This window comes from Quercus robur, chromosome 11 (assembly GCF_932294415.1).
Source record: "Quercus robur chromosome 11, dhQueRobu3.1, whole genome shotgun sequence".
Taxonomy (NCBI): Eukaryota; Viridiplantae; Streptophyta; class Magnoliopsida; order Fagales; family Fagaceae; genus Quercus; species Quercus robur.
This window is the reverse complement of record NC_065544.1, coordinates 50766816-50793496: the sequence shown is the minus strand read 5'-3', so window position 1 is coordinate 50793496 and position 26681 is coordinate 50766816. Positions and strand designations below refer to the sequence as shown.

The 26681-nt window shown below is 34.2% G+C and overlaps 3 protein-coding genes across 6 annotated transcripts; 2 read left to right on the top strand and 1 right to left on the bottom strand.

Annotated features, from left to right (window-relative positions):
• Nucleotides 1–4538: 4538 nt before the first annotated feature.
• Nucleotides 4539–8885, top strand: LOC126706686 (WD-40 repeat-containing protein MSI3-like). The gene is made up of 6 exons (XM_050406216.1): nt 4539–4926; nt 5228–5551; nt 5655–5798; nt 6242–6366; nt 7313–7408; nt 8371–8885. The coding sequence occupies exons 1-6, from the start codon at nt 4609–4611 to the stop codon at nt 8588–8590; spliced, it is 1227 nt and encodes a 408-aa protein (XP_050262173.1). The 5' UTR covers nt 4539–4608; the 3' UTR covers nt 8591–8885.
• A 2068-nt stretch (nt 8886–10953) lies between these two features.
• On the top strand, nt 10954–17481 carry LOC126706685 (uncharacterized). The gene is made up of 2 exons (XM_050406215.1): nt 10954–12524; nt 17044–17481. Exon 1 carries the CDS (start codon nt 11211–11213, stop codon nt 12468–12470), a length of 1260 nt encoding a protein of 419 aa, XP_050262172.1. The 5' UTR covers nt 10954–11210; the 3' UTR covers nt 12471–12524; nt 17044–17481.
• A 363-nt stretch (nt 17482–17844) lies between these two features.
• Nucleotides 17845–22663, bottom strand: LOC126706687 (basic leucine zipper 23-like). Of its 4 annotated transcripts, XR_007648688.1 has the most exons (4): nt 21147–22657; nt 19058–19180; nt 18567–18619; nt 17845–18423 (listed from the first exon to the last, which is right to left on the bottom strand). XR_007648688.1 is itself a non-coding variant. In XM_050406218.1 (3 exons), the coding sequence occupies exons 2-3, from the start codon at nt 21928–21930 to the stop codon at nt 19152–19154; spliced, it is 813 nt and encodes a 270-aa protein (XP_050262175.1). In that variant the 5' UTR covers nt 21931–22180; nt 22332–22657; the 3' UTR covers nt 18708–19151. The 4 variants fall into 4 exon arrangements, 3 of the variants coding, with proteins under 3 accessions (XP_050262175.1, XP_050262176.1, XP_050262177.1); XM_050406218.1 differs by lacking the exons at nt 17845–18423; nt 18567–18619 and having other exon boundaries at nt 18708–19180; nt 21147–22180; nt 22332–22657; XM_050406219.1 differs by lacking the exons at nt 17845–18423; nt 18567–18619 and having other exon boundaries at nt 18708–19180; nt 21147–22083; nt 22332–22657.
• Between the last annotated feature and the right edge of the window lie 4018 nt (nt 22664–26681).

Here is a 26681-nt window from a genome sequence, read left to right as displayed (position 1 = left end):
TGATATTAAAACTTTGTTGCTTTGAATTTGGAGAGTAGTCCAGCTAAAAATTAGCTCATAGATCATAAACAATTACAAAAATAAAAAGTTGAGTTATTAGATCTTGATCAAATTAGCTGTGATATTCGTTTATAGTGGTAGTTATATATAAAATTGTCATTATGAATCACACTTATTATTTCTTTGAATTGGGGGAGTAGTCCAGGTAAAAATTATCGAATGAATTGTTTAGATCTTAGATTCAAATGTTTCATTATGTTCTTTTTTTTGTTGTATATTTTTATGAATTGTGTTGGTATAATTCCAATTTTTTTATATATTTTTATGAATCGTGTTGGTATAATTCCAAATTTTTTTATAGTGAAGTCTTATAGATCAATTTGACTAGTTTGTTGAAAGATCAATATTCAATTCTAACATCATGAACCACAATTATTACCAAAAGGAATTATAAGTTAGTTTGTTGAACATCAATATTCAATTCTGACACTTATTACCAAAAGGAAATCATTATAATTTATGGATCATAAACAATTTCAAAAAGAAAAAGTTGTGTTAGCTTGCTCAAGAGCTAATACATCACAACTAATCTTATGTATTGCTCAAGAGCTAGTACATAAGATTTTGGCTTCTTTTCTGTAGTTTTTGGTTTCTTTGTTAATATAATTTGTTGATTATCAAAAAAAAAAAAAAACAAAAACAAAAGTTGTGAATATATTTGAGATGCAAATAAAATTTTGTAGTTAAAAGTCAATATGTACCACACTTATTACCCCCAAAAAAAAAAAAAAAATCATTTTATAGATCATTATATTAATAATTTTAAAAAGAAAAAAGTTATGTTACTAGATCTTGATCAAAATAGGGTTTGCTTTTTTTGAATTATTTGTAGTACCCCTATACATAGGCATGTGCTTTCACAAGATAAACTTAGATCTCAAAGAATTTAATTTCACTATCTATCTATGACTAACATAAACTCGAACTTTCTATTTTCATTAGTGTGAAATATGTATTTTTGCTATATATGTAAATTCTATGCCTCATTCCATAAAATTCTCAAAAGTAGCTGTGTTCCATTTCTATCCATATATTTGTCTTCATTCACTAAGTTGGCCCAACTATGAATGTGCAATTGTGTGTGATATGTCTCTCTCATTGTGGTACTGGATGGGTTTGGTGATATATGGTGGTGGAGATCATTATTGCTCTAGTGGTCCATATTACTCTAAGCATACATAGATGAAAGGTGGGGGGATTGCTACCTGGGTAACATAATTGAAGCTTGAATAATCAAAGCTCAAGTATGGTCCACAAGTTTATATATATTCATATTGAGGATGGATGACAGGATGCTAATCTTGTATCAACAAGCATGAATGACGCTTGACAAATCGGAAACGCGTGGTGGGAAAATTCTATGGTCCAATCATGCTCAAACCAAAACAACCGCTGTCATGAAGATATTTGTGTGATTTAGTGCTAGTTTGGATTACGCTGAAAACGAAATTTAGTGTGTTTGCGTTTTAAATAGTGGGTTCTGTGTACTGTTCATAGGATTCACAAGTACGGAATTCAGTAAAATTTTTATTAAAACAGGGCCTCATGGTACTATTCACATATTTAAAAATTATTTTACTATGGCGTTTTCAGTTTTCAGCAATAAGTGATATCCAAACAGACGTTTAACACAACTTAGTATTTTTATTATTAATAAATGAAAAAAAAAAGGAGATTTCTGGTGTGAACTCATCAACTTCACGTCACACGGCGATAATGGATAATATCTCGTGTTTTATTGGATCTTGATATGACTATTATCATAAGGTGTGAGCACAACACATTTGGTGAAGCGCTACTTTTCGAACCACTTAACTCCTGCCAAGTATCATACAAAACGATAAGTCAAAGGATTGTGTGTATATACAGTAAATGTGGTATATCTATTTAGAGGTTTAAAAAAAAAAACTCCAATAATTCTCCCACTTTAATTATAGTCTGTAAAGTTTCTCAAAAAAAAAAAACAAAAATTATAGTCTGTAAAGATAATAATATACTTTTTTTTTTCTTTTTTCTTTATGTCAAATTAGTTTGATGTGGTTACGTGCACCAATTCCATCAACTTCATGATCGATATGGATATGGTCGGTACTCGATCCACATAATCTACCTAGCAGGACAAAGCCAAATATCTTGATACTGGCTCAATTCAACAACCTAATAGAAACAAGGATGACATTAACTTGCTTGCCAAGAAACTGATCAGCCTGCATTCCTAGATTTGTGGTAATAATTATGAGTTTATGACTACTATTTCTCATTAACTATGATAAAAATTTATAGGAACATAACGAGCCATAAAGATTATAAGGAGAAAAAAGAACAACATACGTACAACAAACCATTAAAATACCTTACAATTATTTTTTTTCTCTAAAAATATCCATTAACTTAAACATCGGATAATTGATAGCCAGCAACACATCACTATCGATATAACCACTCATTTTGCAAGTGTCTATTATTTATGTCAACTGTCCAATCAATGAATTTATCATTAATCATTACCAATAAAATATGTTACAAAAAATCAAAGATACTATTTTAACGAACATAAGTTATGAGTGTTTTCATAGGATTGTATTTTCCATCTTAAATGGTTATGTAAAAAAATAAGAGTTTATTTGAGGGAAAAGAAAAGTTCATCTGACAAGGATATATATTTAAGAATTACTACTAAACAATGCCCTTAGTAAAACTAGTTACCAAAAGTGGTGAGAAAATTAAAAGGAAAAAAAGGTGAAATGGATAAAGATGTTTGACATATTAGTTTATGAGTTTTGAACTAGTGGTAGGCTAGTTCTTAACAAGAGCTACTGCTCTTTCCAGGAAATTGGAAATTGGAAAATCAATGTTAAAACTTAAAAGTCGTAAACCAACCGCCCAAATCTTGACCCCTAAAACTTTCTTTTTTTTTTTCAAAATGCATTTTAGGCTTTTCATATATTATATTAGTTTCAAGTTTCAGCACTTATACCCAAAAATGTTAAACAAATGATTAATTCTTTGGTTACATCCATTGCAGGACTGTACTAGGGGTCATTTTTTACAATTACATCACGTAATCTTAGATTGGAAACCAAGTAACAACAACTGGGATTTTTCCTGTTTCCTTCTCGGAGATCCTTATGCATGACTTTTCTATGTACATCGCCATCACTATTGAGAAAGTAGAGAGTTTAAATATAGTTGGATTCTTAATCTCAATTGGGCGGTTTGAATGTGTAGCATTCTGAAAACATTTGACAAATTCAGATTGAAGGATAATCTTATTTTCCATCTACTTGACACAGTTGACACAAAGTATTTGCAAATTTATCGGTTCTTTATTTGTCGCATATTGCATTGTGTATGTATTGTCTGTAAAGAATAATCATAAGTTGACCCAAGTAAACTACGTAGCAATGAAAGAAGTCATTGTCAAACAAAAAAAAAGGGTAGAAATTATGAAAAAAAAATTGCAAATTGCCAAAGGACCAAAGTTATCCACTTGGAAATAAGTTAAATAACAGTTTGTGATATGCTAGACATGAGGTCTACTGTCTAGTACGTGAACATTACATGGTCATGTATCACATATTGATTTTTTTTTTTTTAATTTTAATAAATAAAAAATAAGAAGGGTAAAGCGGAAATAATTTGTGAAAATTCTATCCCAATGTAACTATAATTGCTCCTTTCCCGTCGAAAAATCAATCCCCAAGAACTTATGTGGTTAGAGGGCTGCAACCTGTAAGTGCTAGTTCATGTGGATTGAGCCATGGTCTAACTTCAATATTCCACTTGAAGATTTGGTGATTCAAAGTAGTAAAAAGTAATAATCTCTGAGTTAAGACCATCACACCGTTGTTTCTTAAAGTTTGAATTCATTATCTAAGGATTCTAATTTATTAGTCCTCATAACCCAGCACCAAAACCTTAACCACAACAATGTCATATTGATTATTTAAACTTCAAAGAAAAATAAAATGCTCTATTTCATAACATTTTTGCTTCCAAAAGAAACATCAATACTTTTAAGAACTAATGTAGTAACTTGTAAGAGGGCTAGTAAGAGAGTTACAAGTGCTCATTCATGTGGGTTGAACCATAATCTAACCTCAATTCTTCTTAATGATCTAGTGATTTCAAGTAGTGAAAAAGTAAACAAAACTATTGCCCGATCTGACACCTAACCCACAATTTGACACCAAAATCAATGTCATATTGATTATTTCATAACATTATTTTTTTCCAAAAGAAAAATCTAACATCATTGACAAAACAGTAAAATTATCAATAGTTTATTTGGACCCATCTTCTACATCCTTTTATTTGGACCTGGCACTTATAAACCTGAACTATGAATTTCCATTTTGGGCTTATCTAAACAATATAAAAGCCCAAAAAGCCCACTGGCCCCCAAAAAAAGTTGATTCTTCCAAGTTCCAAGTCCCATTCTATACCACATATATAAAACCCTCAAAACCCTCCCTTTCCCTTATTTCCCTCCATACCCATATTTTTTTTTCTGGCGGGAAACCGATATCCAACTCTCACAGAAAAGAAATGGCGGAACAACAACGAGAAGACGAGCCGAGTCTGGTTCAATTAGAGGAAGAGTACACAGTGTGGAAGAAGAACTCGCCGTTCCTCTACGATTTGATCATATCCCACCCTATCGAATGGCCGTCTCTCACTGTCCAATGGGTCCCACAACCGCCCACCCACACCTCGGATTCATCTTTCGCCGTTCAAAAACTCGTCTTCGGGACCCACACTTCCTCGGGTGTCCCTAATTTTCTCATGGTCGCCGATGCTCACCTTCCTAGCAAAGCTTCTGAAGCCAACATCAATGGCGATGCCGAAAACCCCATCACACCTAAGGTCCGTGTTTTTTTTTTTTTTTTTTGTGGTTTTTATTGCTTGTTTTGGAGAGTTATTTTGTGGGTGTTTAGTGTTTTTGTGAATTGTTTTGTGGGTCTTCTTGTATTTTGATATTTTTATGAATTTTTTGTGCGTACCAAGTGTTTGTTAAAATGTCTAGCTGAATGTATTTATATGAACTGAGTCTTTGGTGGTTTCATGGGCAACAAAATGACTCAAGAGTATTCCTTTCAAGAATTGTTTTGTGGGTACTCAGTGTTGAGATTTCAAGGTTTGATTGTTTTGTTTGGAATGTTTGTAGGTGGAGGTGACGCAGAAGATACGTGTTGATGGAGAAGTGAATAGGGCACGGTGTATGCCACAGAACCCGGTAGTTGTGGGTGCAAAGACAAGTGGGTGTGATGTGTATGTATTTGATTGTGGCAAGCAATTGGAGAAGCAACAAGGGGGTGACTGTGAGCCTGATTTGAGGTTAAGGGGTCATGATATGGAAGGATATGGGTTGTCTTGGAGTCCCTGTAAGGAGGGATACCTCTTGAGTGGCTCGCACGACTGTAAGATATGTATGTGGGATGTGTCTGCTGCGGCTCAAGATAAGGTGCTTGATGCATTGCATGTTTACAAGGTAATTTTCCAAGTCAAATTTTACATATTGGTGGTTGATGTTGGTGTGTTAGTCATGCTGCTTTTGATACTTTGCTTATGGGACTTGCGAATGTATCTCACAGGCTCATGAAATGTTGGTGGAAGATGTATCCTGGCATTCAAAGAATGAAAATTTGTTTGGGTCTGTGGGGGACGATTGTCATTTGATGATTTGGGACTTGCGCACAAACCAACCCCAACAATCTGTCAAAGCTCACGAGAGAGAGGTGACAATCTTGAAAGCATATTCATTTCTGTGACAGTGGCTCTCCAATTGTTTATGTCTTACCTACCATGTGCTCTAAATTTTCTATGAATTTTTTTTCTGAATTTCCATAATAATAAGTGTGCTGGATGCATTTTATTTTGTTTTGTCCTCAGCAAAAAAAAAAAAAAAAAAAAAATCTTTAATTGTGTTTTATTGATGCAATTAATTATAAGGTCTTGGGAAAGCCTGCTGGTTAGTTTATGTATAACATATATACTAGCAAGTTCTGTTTCATAGTGTCAACCAACCTTTGTTACTGATATTGAATTGAGATCTTTGTTACCCTCTGTCTCTCTCTGCATCTCCATCTCTTGAAATGCAAACATTGTTGGCCTCTGATTTTCTGCAATTCTTGGTTCTAGTATGAATATTATGGAGATGATTCTTTTATGGTGATTCCAGGTGAACTATCTTTCTTTCAATCCTTACAATGAATGGATATTGGCTACAGCATCTTCAGATACCACCATTGGTCTCTTTGATACAAGGAAGCTAAGCGTGCCACTGCATGTTTTAAGCAGTCACACGTATGCTCTTCTTCATATTTCGGTATCATGAGTGAATTATCTGTGAATGACCTGCCCTTTGTTTGCCCCAATCCCCCCCCCCCCCCTTCCCCCTCTTCCTCTTTTTCTCTTGCAATGCTAATTTTAATAACATTTATTCTCAAATGTGTGCTTCTCTTAATGGCTATTGTAGTTGAAACTATCATCTATGCAATGTTTTCATCATGTCAGAATTCTTGCCAACTCCCCAAAATAGACAGACTAAAAAGGTTCTCATAAATAATTTTTAATGAATTATGGGCTATGAAAATGAAGTGATATTTGGCTTTTGGTGCACCTTTAGTCAGTATATTACTTTGAAATCAAATCTGTTGACAAAATTAAACTATTTTACATGTTCAAAGCATGTGTAGTATGTATATCAAGAACTAATTTTTAATTGATTCTTGAAGCAGTGGTTCCATTTTTTGCATGGTAGTCAATAAGTTCTTGGTGAAACCCCTCATTTTCTTGTTCTCTTAAGAGCTAATAATATTGATATCCTTGATATTTCCTTGAATGCTGGGGGTCTATACTGTTAAGTTTAGACTTCCATGGGCCATTAGATTATAACATTTTTTGACTCATTTTTGTCTAGCAATGGAATTAGGGTTATAGATTATCATTATCTCAAACTTTGTTTCTTGGGAGTGTTAAGTGCAAACTGATACTTTTGCTGCTTGGTCAATTGATTGATTTACTCTTTAACAAACTAATATGGCACAAGAGAAGCAAATTATACTTGCTTGACATCTTGGTTGATACTCAAATGTGTTTATATGATTCTCTATTTTATGTTCTTACTATAGTTTGACATTGTATTCTTTTATGCCAAGAAATCTCTGTGGGTCTTGTCATATTGTTTTGAGATAAATTAGAGTATGAAGTATGGAATGGCAATATCTCACCCTGGATTTGTTTCTTACAGGGAGGAAGTCTTCCAGGTAGAATGGGACCCTAATCATGAAACCGTGCTGGCATCATCTGCTGATGATAGAAGGTTGATGGTTTGGGATCTTAACAGGTACTGCACATCAGGACTAGCTGTTAGGAATATCCTCAGTTTTATTTCCTTCTTTTTTTAAAAATAAAAATAAAAAAACATTTACAGCCACTATATATTTTTCTTACTTCTATTTATTTCTTTATGCAACATTTGGTTGATTGAGTACAGGACATTAGCACCTGCCATTTCAGATATGTCTCATAATTGGACTGACTTGGCAATCGAATATAGTTGACTTACCCAACCATACAGTCACCACTGTTATATTTTGCTCTAGACAAAATGATGGAAGGCATATAATAGGAATACCAGATAAAGCTATCAGTAATTATTCTCAGTGGAACCTCTTGCTGAACATGTGGTCAATGCATGCATTAATCACAATCGTTTAAATACTTTGTCATGAAATTTATTTGCATATCACCTCTGTCTAGTTGATGTTTGACACTTCCCTTACCACAATCTATGAATCTTGATTAGTATACATTAAATCATGCATAATGATAGTTAAGAAGCAATTTTGGCATTTAAATATTAGCTTTTTCTAGCTATTATTAATCTTTAATTTCAATATTGATGTGCTTTCATCTTATTACCAAATACAAACTGAATTGTCCTCCAAACTGGTTTGGCCCACTATGTGGCTGTTTACAAGACCATCTTTGTATACTATTGGTCTGTGACTTGTTAAGATTTATTTAATCTCATGTGATTTAATACACGTGGAAGGTATTATGAATCGCTACATAATGGGTTGGAGGACTCCTTCAACTTGCTTTAGAGAAAACTTTGTCCATTTCCAAAACTTCATTGAAATTTCGGGAAGCTATTTCTTGGTAGAAATTTTACAGAAAGGAATTAAAGTTATGGTGTCCTCTTATTTTTGAAGTATATCATACTGAGTTTAGATTCATATATTTGTTTGAGTTTTGCACACAATGAATCTTTTGCCTTGTCTAACTGTTACGTAATGCCTTCAGGATTGGAGATGAGCAATTAGAGGGAGATGCTGAAGATGGTCCTCCAGAGCTTCTATTTTCCCACGGGGGTCACAAGGCAAAGATATCAGATTTCTCATGGAATAAGTATCAACCATGGGTCATTGCGAGTGTAGGCGATGACAACACTGTTCAGGTCTGGCAAATGGCTGAGAGTATATATCGAGAAGACGATGATGACGTGCAAGATGCTGATGACTAATTATGGATGTGGTCCGTTGCTCTAAAGTCAATCTTTCACTTAGAGTTTTAGGTGGAATAGGCAATCTTTTACTTTCAGTTTCAGTTATAGTTGCGAGATTTAGGTGGAAACCATATTTTCAACTTTTGCTTGAAATGATCACCAAACTTGAAAATTCTGTAGATTCTGGATTCCTTAATATATTGACGTGTGGTAACATTGTCAGTTTGGAACCATCTTAGGTGTTGTGTCTTTTGGGTCAGAACATCTTGGGGTTCCATACTGTAGTGATAATTCTGTATGTTCTTTTGATTTACATCCTCTTGTTATGGTTTTTGCAGAGCCCTAGTGCTCCCACTGGGATCACTTATGGTTTGTTATTTTTCTTTTTCCAGCCATTATCAGTATATCCTTGTTAGAAAGACAATAATTATTTCATGCATATTGTACATATATTATCTCTTTTTCTTACCTGTGGGCTTCACACTTAACATAAGGTTTCTTAAGGTTCTAGTTTGTTATGAGCTTCCTCTCTGGGACACTTTACCATACCAAGGTCCATTTGAAATGGATCACATTAGCCATTACATTCTTTGTTAATGGTGTGCTTGGTTTTTGGCATATGCTCCCCATGCTTAGTATTATCTAGCAGATCATTCTTCGTAATGTTCATGAGAAGTGCAATCGACAAGGGATCCTTCATATTCATTAGTGAATGAAGATCATATTAACCTACGCTATCAATGGGTCGGTTCTCTAACCTTGTTATCTACTGTGCTATCGATGGATAGTGATTAAAAAAAACCTACGCATCAATGGGTTGGTTCAGTATCTGAGTTTGATTTTGAAGCGGATAAAACATTATCATAAAAAATAATATACGATGATTTGAATTCCAATGCTCCTTCCTGCTTGCCCCAGATTAGTTGTGCATCTTTGTAAACTCAACTTTCAAGGGATTATTATTTATTGGTTTGTATAATTCACATAAAAGCATAATTTATCCAACACTAATTAAAAAAATTTCAGAAAGACGTTGGTTTCTTAAGGTAATTTTGAAAAGTATCATTTTATAAACTTATTTTGGAATGTGGACATCTTTTGTGGGACATCTCCCAAAGAAAACATGAGACTAGAATCAATTCAATTTCTTCCTTCCAAAAAAAAAAAAAAAAAAAAAATCAATTTCACATGATTTTAGAAATAAATCATGGAATTTTCTATGTTTACAAATAATAATCTTAGCCTGTGCTGTGAAAATTTAGCCTTTTTAATTAAAAAAATTAATTTTTATTATCTGTATATATTAAGAGGATTCAGAAAGTTAGTTATTTCTTTTTTTCCTGTAAAAAATACCCCTAAATTAATTAACCAACAACTTAAAAATGAGATTAAAATAGTAAATTGGCAAAAGAAAGTTAGTTAATGCTTTATTTACTGTCAAAAATATCCCTACTTAAAACTTAAAAATGGGGTTAAAATAGTAAATTGACAAAAATAATAAATTTTTACTTCTACGTTGAAATATCTTTCTGCTTCTAATAAACTCCTACTTTTAGGTTGATTTAAATTCCTACTTCTACTCATTAATTCCCTACAAAATAGAATCACTCTTTTATTAGTTTTAAAACTCCTCCAATCTACAAAACTTATCCCACGTATTCATTTTTTTTTTTATCTTCCTGCTTCTAATAAACTCCTACTTTTAGGTTGATTTAAATTCCTACTTCTACTCATTAATTCCCTACAAAATAGAATCACTCTTTTATTAGTTTTAAAACTCCTCCAATCTACAAAACTTATCCCATGTATTTATTTATTTATTTTTTTACCCAAAAAATAGAAGAGACTCAGAGGCTAGTAGTATATTATTTGGTTTCCTATTCGAATTATTTAATTAAGATCAAAACTCATTCACAACTTTAGAGTAGGTATAACCACTTTTGTCATGATAGTTAATTTTTATATATATATATATATATATTATATATAAGTGTTTGTAGGGTGTGAGGAGTAAGGACTGAAATTCAAGTATCTAGGAAGTAACTTCACAAACATATTATTATCCTTATTATTTATGGTAAAATCAATCCTTAAAACAGGTATATATTATTATTATTTATGGGTAAAATGACTAAAATCATTCCGTATGGCCAAATCAATCTCCAGGCTTCCGTATGGATTTTCATTTATAGGATAATTACAAGCATTTGAAAAATAAAGAAATTACTGCAACAAACAGAGATAAACTCTAGTTATCTGCTGTGCGACTTTTATCTTCTTCCTTTTTTTTTGGTAAAGGAGTTTTATCTTCAATAGCTTCAACAAATGGTGTTTTACTAGGACTCATATTCTTATTCTTAACACTTCTACCCGAAAACAACAACAACAACAAATGGTGTTATACTAGGATTCGTATCCTATTGCAATGGGAAATAGGATAGCTTAACGTGGCCTTTTATTTTAACCAAATTGCCGAACCCATTATATTTGTTAGAACTTCCCTGCCTGAAGTGCATGCACCGACCCCAAAATACTATATATATATATAGGGAAAGGCGGAGGCCAGTCCTCAAATCTGTTTTTATCCCTCTAGCTCAGCTCTCTTAGATAAAATTTTCCATTGGAGTAGTTTCTGGAGATGGAGATGGAGAAGAAAGAAGGTGTTTGGGCAGATGAAGAAGAACGCTATAAGATCGCATTCTGCGGGTCTGTTGACGCAGAATCTGCAGGCTTATCTGAGAGAGAGGAATCAGGTCCCCCCGTAGGATGGTTTGTCATCAACGTCCCAGATACAGACTGTCTTCCTCTCTATCCTTCTTCTTATCTGTCAAAGTTGAAGATGAGAGAAAAGGGAAACGAAGCAAAGGAAAAGAGAAAAGTTTTGAGCACGGACCAGACTCTGAAACCAATTTCGGTAAGCTTTTGTAACCTCTACAACCACAATGCAGCAATAGGGTCACATTTGTATTCTCTTGGCGGCAATGAAGATGTTTTTTCTAATTCTTCCGAAGATAGCATCGTGTCTTGGAGACTAGACCTTAACTCTCCTAGTGATGGTTGGAACCGCGGTCCTAACATGAATGTTTCTAGATGGGATCCTCAAACACTGGTTTTGGATGGCAAGTTGTATGCTTTAGATTCTCTTCTTACTGATTCTCCACCATCTGAATGTGGGTGGATGGAGGTTTTTGATCCCGACTTAGCGACATGGGAATCCTTGCCTAATCCTCCTTCTCCTCCTCCATCTTGTCATCAAATTCGTCACAATGATTTTACTTGCGCGGTTCTTGAATCCAAGAAGGAGATTCTTTTGGCTAAACACTTCGTTAACGATGATGATAACCTTTACTTTTTTACATTATATGCTTTCGATGTTGTGACTCGATGTTGGACAACACTTAAGCCCCTAAAGCGCAAATTGTATGGTTGCTTTCCTCCTGATGATGATAGAAGAGCTGTAGCTGTTGGTACTACTCTCTATTGGGGTGCTTTCTCTCAAGACTCGCACGAATTATATCTTTTCTATGTTCAAGCTTATGATCTAGATAAGGATGTGTGGCTCCTTGGACGTCTCAACACTCGCCCACTTTTTGGGAAGCATGAAGGTCCCCGATCTTTTTACAGTTCACCTCGTTTGCTCCATTTACGTGATCACATTTTCTGCCTTCTCTTGCACGCCTACTCTTCTTCTTCTACTACTAGTTACCTTTATTGTCTCATAGTTAACATTGAACCAATATCATCACCAATATCATCTGATGATGATGACGACGACGAAGAAGAAGAAGAAGAAGATGATCACCTCCACAAGTTGAAGTTGAGTATTTCTATTATCTCTGTCCAAAAGTATCCCCTGAATGAAGTTTATTCCCTCTGGGATAATGTGTTGCTGCCATAGTGTTAGCCGTTGATGGAAGTGGCTCCTCCTCTGCAGATGTGATGTTTACCTTAGGTGCTTACATGTTTTGATTTTTTTTTTTCCTGATGTGATTTTGCTGTATTGTAACCTTTAGATTTTCATTCTAATATATGTCTTTCTTTGATGATTCAATTTTTCTCTTTGTTGAAAATTGATATGATGTATGGGGGTTGAACACAATATGTGGTTATTTTAATTGATTATGATTGTGAAATTTGACAACCTTTTTGTTATTTTCCTTTAATTTTTCCTAATTGCTGGGCTTGGCAGATTATAGAGATAAGGACTTTTTCTTTGCATGCTTTGGTGTTTGCAATTTCCTGACTGTTTACAGTTTAAAGCAGAGAGTGCAGCGATTAGTGAATATTGCTTCTCCACTCCCTTTAAATCCAAAATTCCACACCCCAATTACGTAATATTATCCTTAGCTCACGAACCTCTCCCTCTGTCTCTGTCTCTGTGTGCCTGACTGATAAGTGTGTGTATGTGTGTATAATTTATATGAAAGGTTTTAATACCATCGTTTATTCAGTGAGTGTGACACTTCTGAATTATGATTTAGCTTTGTACAAGGTATTTTGTCAATTATTTGGGTGATTAATATGTAAATGGAGTGGGTATTTGGTAGGGATTTATCTAAAATTAAAGATGTTCATTCTTTCTCTCTTTCTCTTATTCTTTTGAGTAGAATTATTTACAGAATAATATCAATACCTTCAGGAATTAATCATCAAAATCCTTAAGTATGCAAGTAAATAAATGGTTTTTATAAATTTAGAGGTCTTTTGCAGCACAAAATCATGAAGTCATGCAAATAGTCTATCTTAGCAGATGTTGATGCTGCTGAAATTTATAAGAACACTAACTGGCCAGCCATAGATAAAAAAAATCATTAATCTTTGGTTGTTAATACTTAATATGACCTTTTGGTTTAGCCATGCAATTTAAAAATTCTTGCAGCTGTGTTTTTGTGGCTGAGTAATGAGAAATTTCTTTGAGATGATTCAAAGTGGCATATGCGTATAAGTCTTTTCTTTTTAGTGCACTCTGTTCATATAACACTAGTAAACCAACCTTGTAATCCAGAGTGATATATATATATATATATTACTCTGGTGGTTCTCTTGGTGTTAAAATCAAAATTTTGAGTGTAGTGCAGCCGCAGGGCTAAATAGAGTTAAATGGCAGAACCCCAACATTTGTAGCCTTGTTTAATTAATTAGCATCTGTAACCATCTTGAAATGAATTGTTGGTTTTGGGTGCATGTTGGTCTCACTTAGGTTATCTGATCTTATCAACTTGAAACCAGTTAACTGTCATTGTGATTATTTATCTGAGAAATGTCACTACATATGATGTATAAATATGTACATATGTATATGTATGCGTATATATATACATGTAGGAATGTATGCCTGTACATATGTTACTTGCATTAGGGCCAAATGTGTTGAACCTACCTATTGTGAGATTAACCTCACCCATTCTGTGTTCTCGTACTATCGTTTCTAAATTTTATTTTGAAGAAGGGAAGTAGTATCTTAACTCTTATTTTGAGTTCACTATGTTATTTGCTTCAATATCTCTGAGTAAAAGATATTATTGATTTTTGTTTTTGAAAAATGAGCTAGGCTAATGAAATTAATCCTGGTGGTTTATATATTTGTTTGTATGTAGGAAATAAGAATGAGGATTTACCAATGCCCTTTTTGTTCTGCTTCTTTACCTTAATTGCACTCAATATGTTTACAGCTGAGCAGGTTTGATGTGTATCTTACTTTTTCTCCACATGCTTTTCCCCATATAAATCTTTCTTATTCACGAACTTTGTTGCTACTAAAGAAGAGGAATCAGAAACATCCTCTTTAATTTAATTTTCAGGTAGAAGTGAAATCACAGTTATTCAAATGTTTTGTCATGGAGTTTACTTGCATATCCTCTCTGTCTGGTTAATGCTCGACACATCCCTTACCACAATCTATGAATCATGATTAGTATACACTATCATGCATAATGATAATTTAGATGCAAGTTTGGCATTTCAATATTATATTTTTCTAGTTATTATTAATATTTTCTTTAATATTGAGGTGTTTTCATATTAATACCAAATGTGGACAGAATTGTCCTCCAAACCGGTTTAGCCCACTAAGTGGATATTCACAAGACTTTCCAAGTATAATATTGGTCTTGTGACTTGTTTAGATTTACTTTATAACTCATGATTTAATACACGTGGATAATCTTATGAATCTCTACATAATGGGGTTAGAGGATTCCTCCAACTTGCTTTGGAGAAAACTTTGTCCATTTCCAAAACTTAAATGAAACTTTGGGAAGCTATTTCTTGATAGGTATTTTACCGAAAAGCATTAAAGTTATGGTGTCCTCTTATTTTTGAAGTATAAGTTTAGATTTATATATTTGTTAGACTTTTGCACATAATGAATGTTTAGCCTTGTCTAATTGTTGCGTAATGCCATTTAGAATTTTAATACCATCGTTTATTCAGTGAGTGTGACACTACTGAATTATGATTTAGCTTTGTACAAGGTATTTTGTCAATTATTTGGGTGATTAATATGTAAATGGTGTGGGTATTTGGTAGTGATTTATCTAAAATTAAAGATGTTCATTCTTTCATTCTTTCTCTCTTTCTCTTATTCTTTTGAGTAGAATTATTTACAGAATAATATTAATACCTGCAGGACTTAATCATCAAAATCCTTAAGTATGCAAGTAAATAAATGTTTTTTATAAATTTAGAGGTCTTTTGCAGCACAAAATCATGAAGTCATGCAAATAGTCTATCTTAGCAGATGTTGATGCTGCTGAAATTTATAAGAACACTAACTGACTAGCCATAGATAAAAAAAATCATTAATCTTTGGTTGTTAATACTTAATATGACCTTTTGGTTTAGCCATGCAATTTAAAAATTCTTGCAGCTGTGTTTTTCTGGCTGAGTAATGAGAAAATTCTTTGAGATGATTCAAAGTGGCATATGCGTATAAGTCTTTTCTTTTTAGTGCACTCTGTTCATATAACACTAGTAAACCAACCTTGTAATCCAGAGTGATATATATATATATATATATATATATATATATACACATATATATTACTCTGGTGGTTCTCTTGGTGTTAAAATCAAAATTTTGAGTGTAGTGCAGCCGCAGGGCTAAATAGAGTTAAATAGCAGAACCCCAACATTTGAAGCCTGGTTTAAGCAGTTAAAATTAAGGTCTTGTTTAATTAATTAGCATCTGTAACCATCTTGAAATGAATTGTTGGTTTTGGGTGCCTGTTGGGCTCACTTAGCCTCTTAGGTTATCTGACCTTATCAACTTGAAACTAGTTAACTGTCATTATGATTATTTATCTGAGAAAGGTCACTACATATGATGTATAAATATGTACATATGTATATGTACGCATATATATATATACATGTAGGAATGTATGCCTGTACATATGTTACTTGCATTAGGGCCAAATGTGTTGAACCTACCTATTGTGAGATTAACCTCACCCACTCTGTGTTCTCATACTATTGTTTCTAAATTTTGTTTTGAAGAAGGGAAGTAGTATCTTAAGTCTTATTTTGAGTTCACCATGTTATTTGCTTCAATATCTCTGAGTAAAAGATATTATTGATTTTTGTTTTTGAAAAATGAGCTAGGCTAATGAAATTAATCCTGGTGATTTATATATTTGTTTGTATGTAGGAAATAAGAATGAGGATTTACCAATGCCCTTTTTGTTCTGCTTCTTTACCTTAATTGCAGTCAATATTTTTACAGCTGAGCAGGTTTGATGTGTATGAGTGTATCTTACTTTTTCTCCACATGCTTTTCCCCATATAAATCTTTCTTATTCACGAACTTTGTTGCTACTAAAGAAGAGGAATTAGAAACATCCTTTTTAATTTAATTTTCTTTTCAGGTAGAAGTGAAATAACGGTTGTTCAAATGTTTTGTCATGGAGTTTACTTGCATATCCTCTGTGTCTGGTTAATGCTCGACACATCCCTTACCACAATCTATGAATCATGATTAGTATACACTAACATGCATGATGATAATTTAGATGCAAGTTTGGCATTTCAATATTAGAATTTTCTAGTTATTATTAATATTTTCTTTAATATTGAGGTGTTTTCATATTAATACCAAATGTGGACAGAATTGTCCTCCAAACCGGTTTAGCCCACTAAGTGGCTATTCACATGACTTTCCAAGTATAATATTGGTCTTGTGACTTGTTTAGATTTAATTAATAACTCATGATTTAATACACGTGGATAATCTTATGAATCTCTACATAATGGGGTTAGAGGACTCCTCCAACTTGCTTTGGAGAAAACTTTGTCCATTTCCAAAACTTAAATGAAACTTTGGGAAGCTATTTCTTGATAGGTATTTTACAGAAAAACATTAAAGTTATGGTGTCCTCTTATTTTTGAAGTGTAAGTTTAGATTTATATATTTGTTAGACTTTTGCACACAACGAATGTTTAGCCTTGTCTAATTGTTGCGTAATGCCTTTTAGGATTGGAGATGAACAGTTAAGAGGGAGATGCTGATGATGGTCCTCCTGAGCTTCCATTTTCCTGCGGGATCACAAGGCAAAAATATCAGATCTCTCGTGGAACAAATATCAGCCATGGGTCATTGAGAGTGTAGGTGATGACGAGACTGTTCAGGTCTGGCAAATGGCTGAGAGTTTATATTGAGAAGACGATGATGACATGCAAGCTGCTGCTGACTAACCGTGGATGTGGTCCATTGCTCTAAAGTCAATCTTTCACCTTGAGGTTTAGGTGGAATAGACAATCTTTCACCTTAAGTTATGAGGTTTAGGTGGAAACTATATTCAACTTTTTGCTTGAAATAATCACCAGACTTGAAAATCTTCTAGACTCTGGGGTCCTAATATATAAATTGTCATGTGGTAACATTGTTAGTTTGGAACCATCTTGGATGTTGTGTCTTTTTGGTCAGGGCATATTGGGTTTCCAAACTGTAATGACAACTCTAAACGTTCTTTTGATTTACATCCTCTTGTTATGGGTTTTTGCAGTGCCCTAGTGCTCCCATTGGGATCGTTTAAGGCTTGTTTTTTCTTTCTCCAGCGATTATCAGTAAATCCTTGTTAGAAAAACAATAATTATTTCTTGCATACTGTACATATACCATCTATGGCTTCAAACATAATAGAAAGGTTTCTATAGTTCTAGTTTGTTATGGCTTCAAACTGACTATTTAGCAATAGTTAGAAGAAGGGCTTCCCTCATGACTCAATCGACATGAAATCCACGCAACCAGATATTCATACCTAATGTATCAAAAATAGTTGTAACTTGGAGTTCTTATTATGAGTATGCAATAGTCCACCATAAAAAGGTACAAACTGGAAAGAACTCATCCTACCAACATATATGCTCTTTTGCCTCCTTAAGTATGACTATAGAAAAACCAAGCTGAAATATGCCAAATGAATTTAGTATCTGTTCAAAAAGTTTGCAACCTAAAAGATATTTTGGGCCTGTTAGGTTGTCTTGTTTAAACAACAGTTTTCGTTGTTTAAACAACACAACACGTATTTCCACAACACTTTTTCCCTTACACGTATTCTCACAACACTTAAACAATGTTACTAAAACAACATTACCAAACAGGCTCTTCATTTAAGGAGATGACCATCAAAAGGCGATGAGCCCGTAGATATCGTCCTTGCCATCTTCATTTCTCACCCTAATGATGTGAAAGAGAGTCCCATTGGTTGGTAGTTGCAGTGGCCAGTTGCATCAATTAAAGACAGCACACTGAGCAATTTACCCAATAGTTTGTCACAACTCATGGACGACATTAACACCTTTTCAAAACTTCAGTTAGAAGACCATGCTTCCTTCGATGGAAATCTGGCATTCTTTTGTCAGGAAAAAACTTCTTATGTTATAAAGTTGCAAAGTTAAAACCAGAATAACAAATACTGGAAACATTGCATGGTGATTCTACCCTTCCACACAAATCATGAGTATGGATCACACAAAGTGAGATATGTTCTCTCACCTGTTCACAGCTCATAGTATTGAAAGATGAAAGGCATCCCATCTCCCTAATTTCTGTAATTCAGCAATCAAGAATTCAAAAGGTTTAGATATGAAGAAAATTGCTGTAAACATCCACCCAAAGGAACAAAGACAACGAAAATCAAACAAAAAGGCGCAACATGGAATGATGGCAGTTCATTTAACTGGTTTATGTGTAGCAGTATAGAATATGAAGGTTGAGACTAAAAGGCATTTCACCTTCATAGAAAACCATAAAGTTGGGCTCTGCCATAAGTTCCACCAACTACACATCAACTAAGCTCTCCACTTTACAAAACATTAAAATAGACTATATGTCATAAATTGCCCCACCAACTGAGATAGCAGCAAGTACAGAAAAACTTGTGCTTGATATAGATAACTCACGGTAGCTCCACAAACCCAACAGTGGGTTAAGATAAAACAGATTTTTTTTAAAGAAGAATTAAAATAACAAAAGATCAAAACGACCTGAGGAAGAGTTGGTGCTGCAGTTCAACAAAAATACTTATTGGAACACTATATGTACCCCTGAGCATAAAGACATTGCCAATTAATCAGCTCTTCAATTTGCTGTTGCTTTGCGAGCCCCTCCTAATAAAATAAACACCATAATAATCAGGGTCATAAAAGGCTAAAAAGCAATAAGTGGTACAAATCCTAACATTGTGTTAAAGTGCATTAATTTGTTGATCAATACCCAAAAAACAGGATCATAAGCAATGCAAAAAACCTAGATTGTATGATTGAAAACACTGCAATCTCATACATATATTTATACATATGAAAATATACTATTATTAAGATAAGCTGATCTCCAATATGTCTGCACTTTGTCAATCTCCACTGGAAACAATATTATAAAACCTGTTATAGCCTCCACACCTTTTTCTCATTTTCACATGAACATAAACCAATGGGCCTTCTCTTCCTACTTCCTAGGCTTAAACTAGGTACATTCAATGGATTTTAACTCAAGTACAATACTGAAAAAAAAATTAAGCAAACTATCTGCAATAAATCCACTTCCCCCAAATGTCAATGCCACAACTTGAGTATAATATAGGTCATGTGGTTGCTTGAGTTTGGATGAGACATCACATAGATACTTCTTTTTTAAAGTGCATGAAGTACAATGTTTTACCATATGGTAAGACATGCATGAAAGACAACTTCAAAATTTTAATAATTCATACAAAGAGGAAAAAAAAAATTTTGAGAATGTGACTTTGTGCACAGAAATACTCTTTCTGCAATAAATCCACTTCCCCCAAATGTCAATGCCACAACTTGAGTATAATATAGGTCATGTGGTTGCTTGAGTTTGGATGAGACATCACATAGATACTTCTTTTTTAAAGTGCATGAAGTACAATGTTTTACCATATGGTAAGACATGCATGAAAGACAACTTCAAAATTTTAATAATTCATACAAAGAGGAAAAAAAAAACAATTTTGAGAATGTGACTTTGTGCACAGAAATACTCTTTCAAGTTTGAATCTTGTAGAAGTTCAAAACCAACTACAAGAATCTCAAAGTAAACAAAACTACTTTTTTTTTTTTTTTGATAAATAAAGTAAACAAAACTACATTGCAATTGACATATCAATTAAGAATAAAAGTACATGTATATATCAAGTGAGGCTCATGTTATGACTTACTTTTTAACTGCTTCAACCAAGCCCAGTCCTACAGTTTCCAATAAAAATAACATAGAGAATCTAACCCCAGAGCCTGCTAAATGGCAGAAAGGGCTCATGTAGCTAACCTGGATAGTTCATCATTGCAGGGGCTGCATTTTGTGTGTATCACAATCTCATTCTCACAAAAAAATATCCTCAAACTCTCTTAGGAGAGACCCAATCTGCCTGGGGACAGGCTAGTCCAACCATGTATCATTTGCTAGTTTGTTGAGTAATTATCTTCGCACCTTAAACACACATGCTTTTTTTTTTTTTTGGTTTGTTTTGTTGTTGTGTGTGTGTGTGTGTGTGTGTGTGTGTGTGGGGGGGGGGGGGGGGGGGTGGTGGGGGTGGGGGGGTTTGGTGTGGGGTGGTGTGGAGGAAGAGGAGAATTGCCTTTGGTTATGAATTCTTGTAATGCCAAACATTACCTCAGAACATATCTCCTAATGCAACCATAATACATTCCAACAAATAAAAGAAAACAATAAGATGAACTACTAAGTTGAAACAAGACCAGTAGTACTTATTCACAGTCCCATATCAAAGCAACCACTTAGAATACAACTTATTTTATGGCAAAGGCATAAATCCAATACAGCTATATAACTTAACCACCAATCATTGCCACAATAATAAGCTCAATACTCCTAACGAGGAAAAAAAAGGCATGCTCCACATAAAACAGATATGCTATATTGCTATCAGAGTTGCTAATTTGCATCATGACAATCCTGCTAATGAGACAAGCAACAAGTTCCACATCACAAACACTTTGCTAAAGAAATTAATCAATAAAAATATGACATAAAGTGCCAATTAATCACTATATTCAATTTCAAATAAACAAAAGGGGCACAGCACTCAAAATTCACCTTTCCTCTTATTTGTACCAGAGGAATTGACATCGGATGCCACATTTCCAACACCAGAATCAGGAAGCTCCTTGGATACCGGATTCTGATTCACTAAACACTGAAGATTCTCAAATTCACAACCACTATAGCCTTGCCCGTTGAATGATACACCTTCTCCACTATTGCCATCCATACCTGGATGAAGACAATAGACTTGTTCATCACATTGCACGTTACAGGGGTTCATCACATATGCGTTGGGCATGTTTGAACTAGGCAAGTTTGGATTGACTGGTTTTTGATAAGGAAATGATCCAATCTCGCCTTCAATCCTTCCCCGAATGTCCACAAGCAAACACTTCAGCCTTGCAATCTCTGCTTCCAATGCAGATTGACCCTGCAACTTCTTCATCAACTGCTGATTCAAAGCTCTCAATCTTACAACTTCATCCTCCAGCGACGCAGTTCGGGCCTTCTTCTTCTCACGGTACTTGCGAACTGCTTCCCGGTTTCCTAACGGACGTTTCTTCCCTTTCTTTTCAGTGGACTCCGCGGTATCATCTGAAGCAACCTTTTCCTCACTTTGAGAAGGCAAAATTTTAGTGTGCACATGAAAACAAGTATGCGTATGCTGAGAAAAATCAGGGCCGGGTGGATTGCAAGTGTGAGTGTGAGTGCAAGCATGAGTTTCCTTAAGTAAATCATCAAAGAAACTATCCATTGAGCAACTGCTTGGAAGCTCCCCCATGTCCAACACATCTTGATTGTTCGAGAAATCAAGCTCTCCGTCGTCCATTACCATATCGAAATTGTTAACAAACCACCACTTTAGAGATGCTAAACCTAGTCAAAAGGTTCCCAATTTATGATTTTTGAACTTGACCCAGATGAAATTTTGAGCCCAATTTTCCTTTTTGATGTCAATTAGCAAATACCCAGATGGCAAATTTCAGTTCTGAACAGATACAAATCACCACAATCAATCCACTAAGGAATGCCCAAAAACCATTTTCCACAACTAAACGTCTAAATCAAGAAATCAATCAAAAACCCTACGAGACAACCACAATGAATTCCACCATTTCAGTAGAAACCCAGATGAGATTTCATAGCAGCAAAGACGAACAGGTACTTAATTCAAGGCAAAAAAAAAAAAAAAAAAAAAAAACACAGATTTTTCAACAAGAAAAGAAAAATGCTTACCGGTTACCAAGACAACCTTATACCAAACGAAATATACCCATGATTCAAATCACGAGCCTAATCAAATAATTCGATGCGATTAAGGTTATGGGGATTGAAAAATCAGGATGAGAATAGAAGAAAGATCCTAGCTTTGAATAAAAAATTGAAAAACCTAAGGAGTCTGAGGTGGGCTCAAATATATGTAACCCTAGAGAGAAGCTGATAATAATGAAAGACAGTGATGGTCTTCTTATAATGATTTTTACTTAGCCCACATTTTTTGATCGAGAAAAACCCATAAAAATAAACGAATCAGAAAAAGTTACAAAGATAATTGAGACTGGTACGATTGGCTGAGAGTCAGAGATTCCAAAGGCGGTTTCTCAAAGTGACAAAGTCAATAAAAGTCTTTATTATTTCCAAATTCCAACTAATACTTTTATATATAATATTATTTAGGGTAAAATATAAAAATGACTTTCAAAGTTTTTTTAAATTTTATTTCAGTTTTCTAAGTATGTTTTTATTCATTTCAGTCCTCTAAATTTCAAGTCTATTCAATTAATACTTTTTCATGAACTTTTGTTATATGTTGTGGTTAATTTTTTTAATTTTATAAATTTTTCTTCAAATTTTTTAAATTAAAAATATTCAATTAATGATTGAAAATTTTTTACATTTTTTTTTAAATTTTAACAAAAGTTAACGAAAATGCCTTAATTGAATAAATCTGAAATTTAGAGGATTGAAATGAATGAAAACAAAGTTAGAAGACTAAAATAAAATCTGAAAAAAGTTAAAGGGTTAGTTTTACATTTTAGCCTATTATTTAAATTGAATGGACATTACAAGAGACTATGGCAATGGTACACATATGTATTTGTGGGTCCAATTATTTACGTTTTATTCAAAAAAAATATATTGCTTTTCAAAAAAAAAAAAATTTATGGCATCTAGCTTTCGTTCTCTTCTATCTATTATTTTTCAAGTAATGCTACCGACATAAATTATTTTGTAATATTTTTATAAATTGTTGATGTGGTTTTAGCATTTTCCAAATAGTTATTGTAAGTAAAAATATGATATTACTGATAGGCTCATATTAGAACTAGTAAGAATTTACCACATTAGAAGATGGTAAAAATGTTGTAAAATAGTTTATGTACGTAACATTACTCTTATTTTTTGGTCAAAACCATGATTATTTTCTTTTTTCTTTTTCTTTTTTTATGTAGGCAAATTCATGATTTCTTCCCCATCATAAATTTTTTTTACCACAAGGGAACCAATTTTGATTTTTTTTTAAATCACAATAATTTTACATCATTCTTAAATTAACTTTTCCCTTTATATATGGATACTAAAAAAAGAATTTAAATTGCAAATTTTGGTAGGTAAATATACAAAATATTATGCTAATTTAGGAATATATGAATTTATTGTGAATTTTTGTTGTATACTTTTTTTTTTCTTTTTTTAATCTTGACCGTGTGTTCCTTAGTCGGCAAAAAGTATTCCTATGGAAGTATAGTTTGTTTGTGTAGCTAGTTACATGATATGATTGCCAACCGAGATTCTAATGTCAAAATCAAATGGCATCCCATGTGAGACCTACTAAAATAGAACTACACTTTGTGGCATCTATGGAGAATACTAGTCGTACATGTTAATGATTAATTTAATTCACCAAAAAGAAAAGATTCATTTTGGTGGATAGTATATAGACACAATTTTTGTTATAATTATTGTTAGAACATCCACAATAATGGAGCTAAAAATTTAGCTTTTTAGTTTCACCAAAAATTACTTTATCTATTATACCTACACACATACTGCACAGTGGATCTATTTTAGCTATCAATGCAATAAAATAATATAAACATCACAATAAAATAATATATCCCATTCAATAAAATAATATATCCCACTACCCAAAAAAACAACCCAGCACCATCCACACCAACCTCTACCATCAGCCACAGCCACAACCACCACTACCACCACCACCAGACACAACCAAACCCACAAACAAAATAAAAAATCAAACCACCATCATAGTCACCAATCCACCACCACAGCCACCAAACCCACAGGGAAAAAAAAAATCAAACACCGTACCACCAAACCATAGCCACAACAACCACCATCGCCATCAAACCCACACAAAAAAAAAATTAAAAAAAAAATAAATAAATAAATTCAAACATCATTCCACCACCACAACCAAAATCCACAAACCTACTGTCAAAATCATCCACCACCACTACCATAGCCAAAATCAACCACCACCACCACCACCATAGCCACCAAACTCATATGAAAATACATTTTAAAAAAAAAAAAAAACTCAATCACAGCAAAGAGAGAGGCACGGACTGGGCGATGGCGCTTAGGGAGATCGGCGAGCTGGTCGGCGATGGGGCTTGGTTTGGGTCAAAGAGCTGAGAGAGAGAGAGGTGAGAGTGACTGAGAGAGAGAGAGGTGAGAGTGACTGAGAGAGAGAGAGAGAGGCACGGACTGGGCTATGAGGCTTGGGGAGATCGGCGATGGGGCTTGGGGTGGGTCGGCGAGCTAGGTCAACATAACATATCGGCGATGAGGGAGCTGGCCGACGAGCTGAGGGATGAGGCGGCGGTGGGTCGAGCTTCGACTGGGACGGCGTCGGTCAGCTTGAGAGATGGTGAGATGGTGAGAGTGAACCGGATAGTTTCAGAGAGGTGAGAGCATTAGCATTGGAGAATGCTAATGCCAAATCTAAGGGAAATTTGGAATTTTAAGCACCAAAACCATCTGCATTGGAAAATGCTAAACAGAAGTATTGCAAATTTTTTTGCAATACTGCTACAGTACAATTCTAAACATAGAATTGCACTGTAGCAAGTATTGTAAAAAAAAAAAAAAAAAAAAATTATCTGACTCTCTCTCCTCTGTCTCTCAGCTCTCGTCTCTGTCTCTCATCTCTGTCTTTCCATCGCTGAACCCAAAAACCAACACCCCGGCGAAATAGCCACCCACCCAGCACCATATCACGCCAACCCAAAAATTGAAACAGCCACACGCACCACGGCGAAACAGCCACCCAGCACCATATGAAGCCAACTCAAAAACCGAAACAGCCACCCGCAACCCAGCACCACAGAGCACAGCCAACCCAGCACCATATCACGCCATCAAGCACGACGAAACCAACACGGCAACGCCATATCACGAATTCGCGATCCACGGATCACAACCATCGAGCACGGCGAAACCCACAGGATCACAACCATTGAGCACAGCGAAACCCATATCACAAATTCGCGATCCACGACTCACGATCCATGACCGGAGCAGTGCGAGTACGAGCTCCTCATGGAGCGAATGAAGTTTTGGGTTTTATTGAAGCCGAGTTGTGAAATTTAGGATTTTTTGTTTGTGGGTTTTGTTGATTGATGCGTTTTTGGTTGATCTATGAAGTTTTGGATGTTTGAGTTGATGGGTTATTGTTGGACTATTTCACCACCTCGCTGGAAATGAAGGCTCCAGCGGAAGAGGGCTGAAAATGAGAGAGACGAGAGAGATGGAGAGAAAATATATAATTTTGAGATATATTATTTTATTACGTAGATATATTATTTTAATGAGTAAAAGAGGAAAAATAGAAGTTTGGGATGTAGAGGTATTGTAAAATAGTATGGTATAAATGATAAAGTGGTTTTTAGAATTGTAAAATAGAGTAGCATTGCAATTTTCCAATGCTAATGCTCTGAGATGGAGAGATGGGAGCTTAAGAGTGATGAGAGAGAGGACGGTGAGATGAAGAATAAAAGAATGAAAAAAAAAATGTATTATTTTAATCGGGAGTGCTGAATATTTTTTTTTTTTTTTTTTTTTAGATGACTGCTACAGTGCACATCTATCTATAGACGTGCACTGTAGCAGTTTAGCTAAAAATTATTGCTATGCCTCCATTGCTGCGTGGCCCTTTTTGGTATTTTGGTGGAGCTAAAATAGTATTATAGTTATTTAGCTCCACTGCTACAAAATAACATTATATGCAATGTTATGAATAATAGGGAAAAAATAAATAGATTTGTGTGAAAGTGATGACTCACCCATCACAATTACAATTTTCATCAAATTGTGATAAAAATTTGAGAAAATGTGTAACTTTAGAAGAAGGTATGCATTGACATTGATTGATTGGCATTTAGGAAGTTTATGAGAAATTTCTTTCTGGAACATTGTATACCATTTGGAATATTTATTTAGGAAGTTTTAACTTTTAAGACCAATGAAAATGTATTTTTATCTATTTCTTTATATATTCCTTGTCAAATGAACTCCAAAAGTTTCAAATCTCACGCACAAGGAGAATGGTAACTAGCC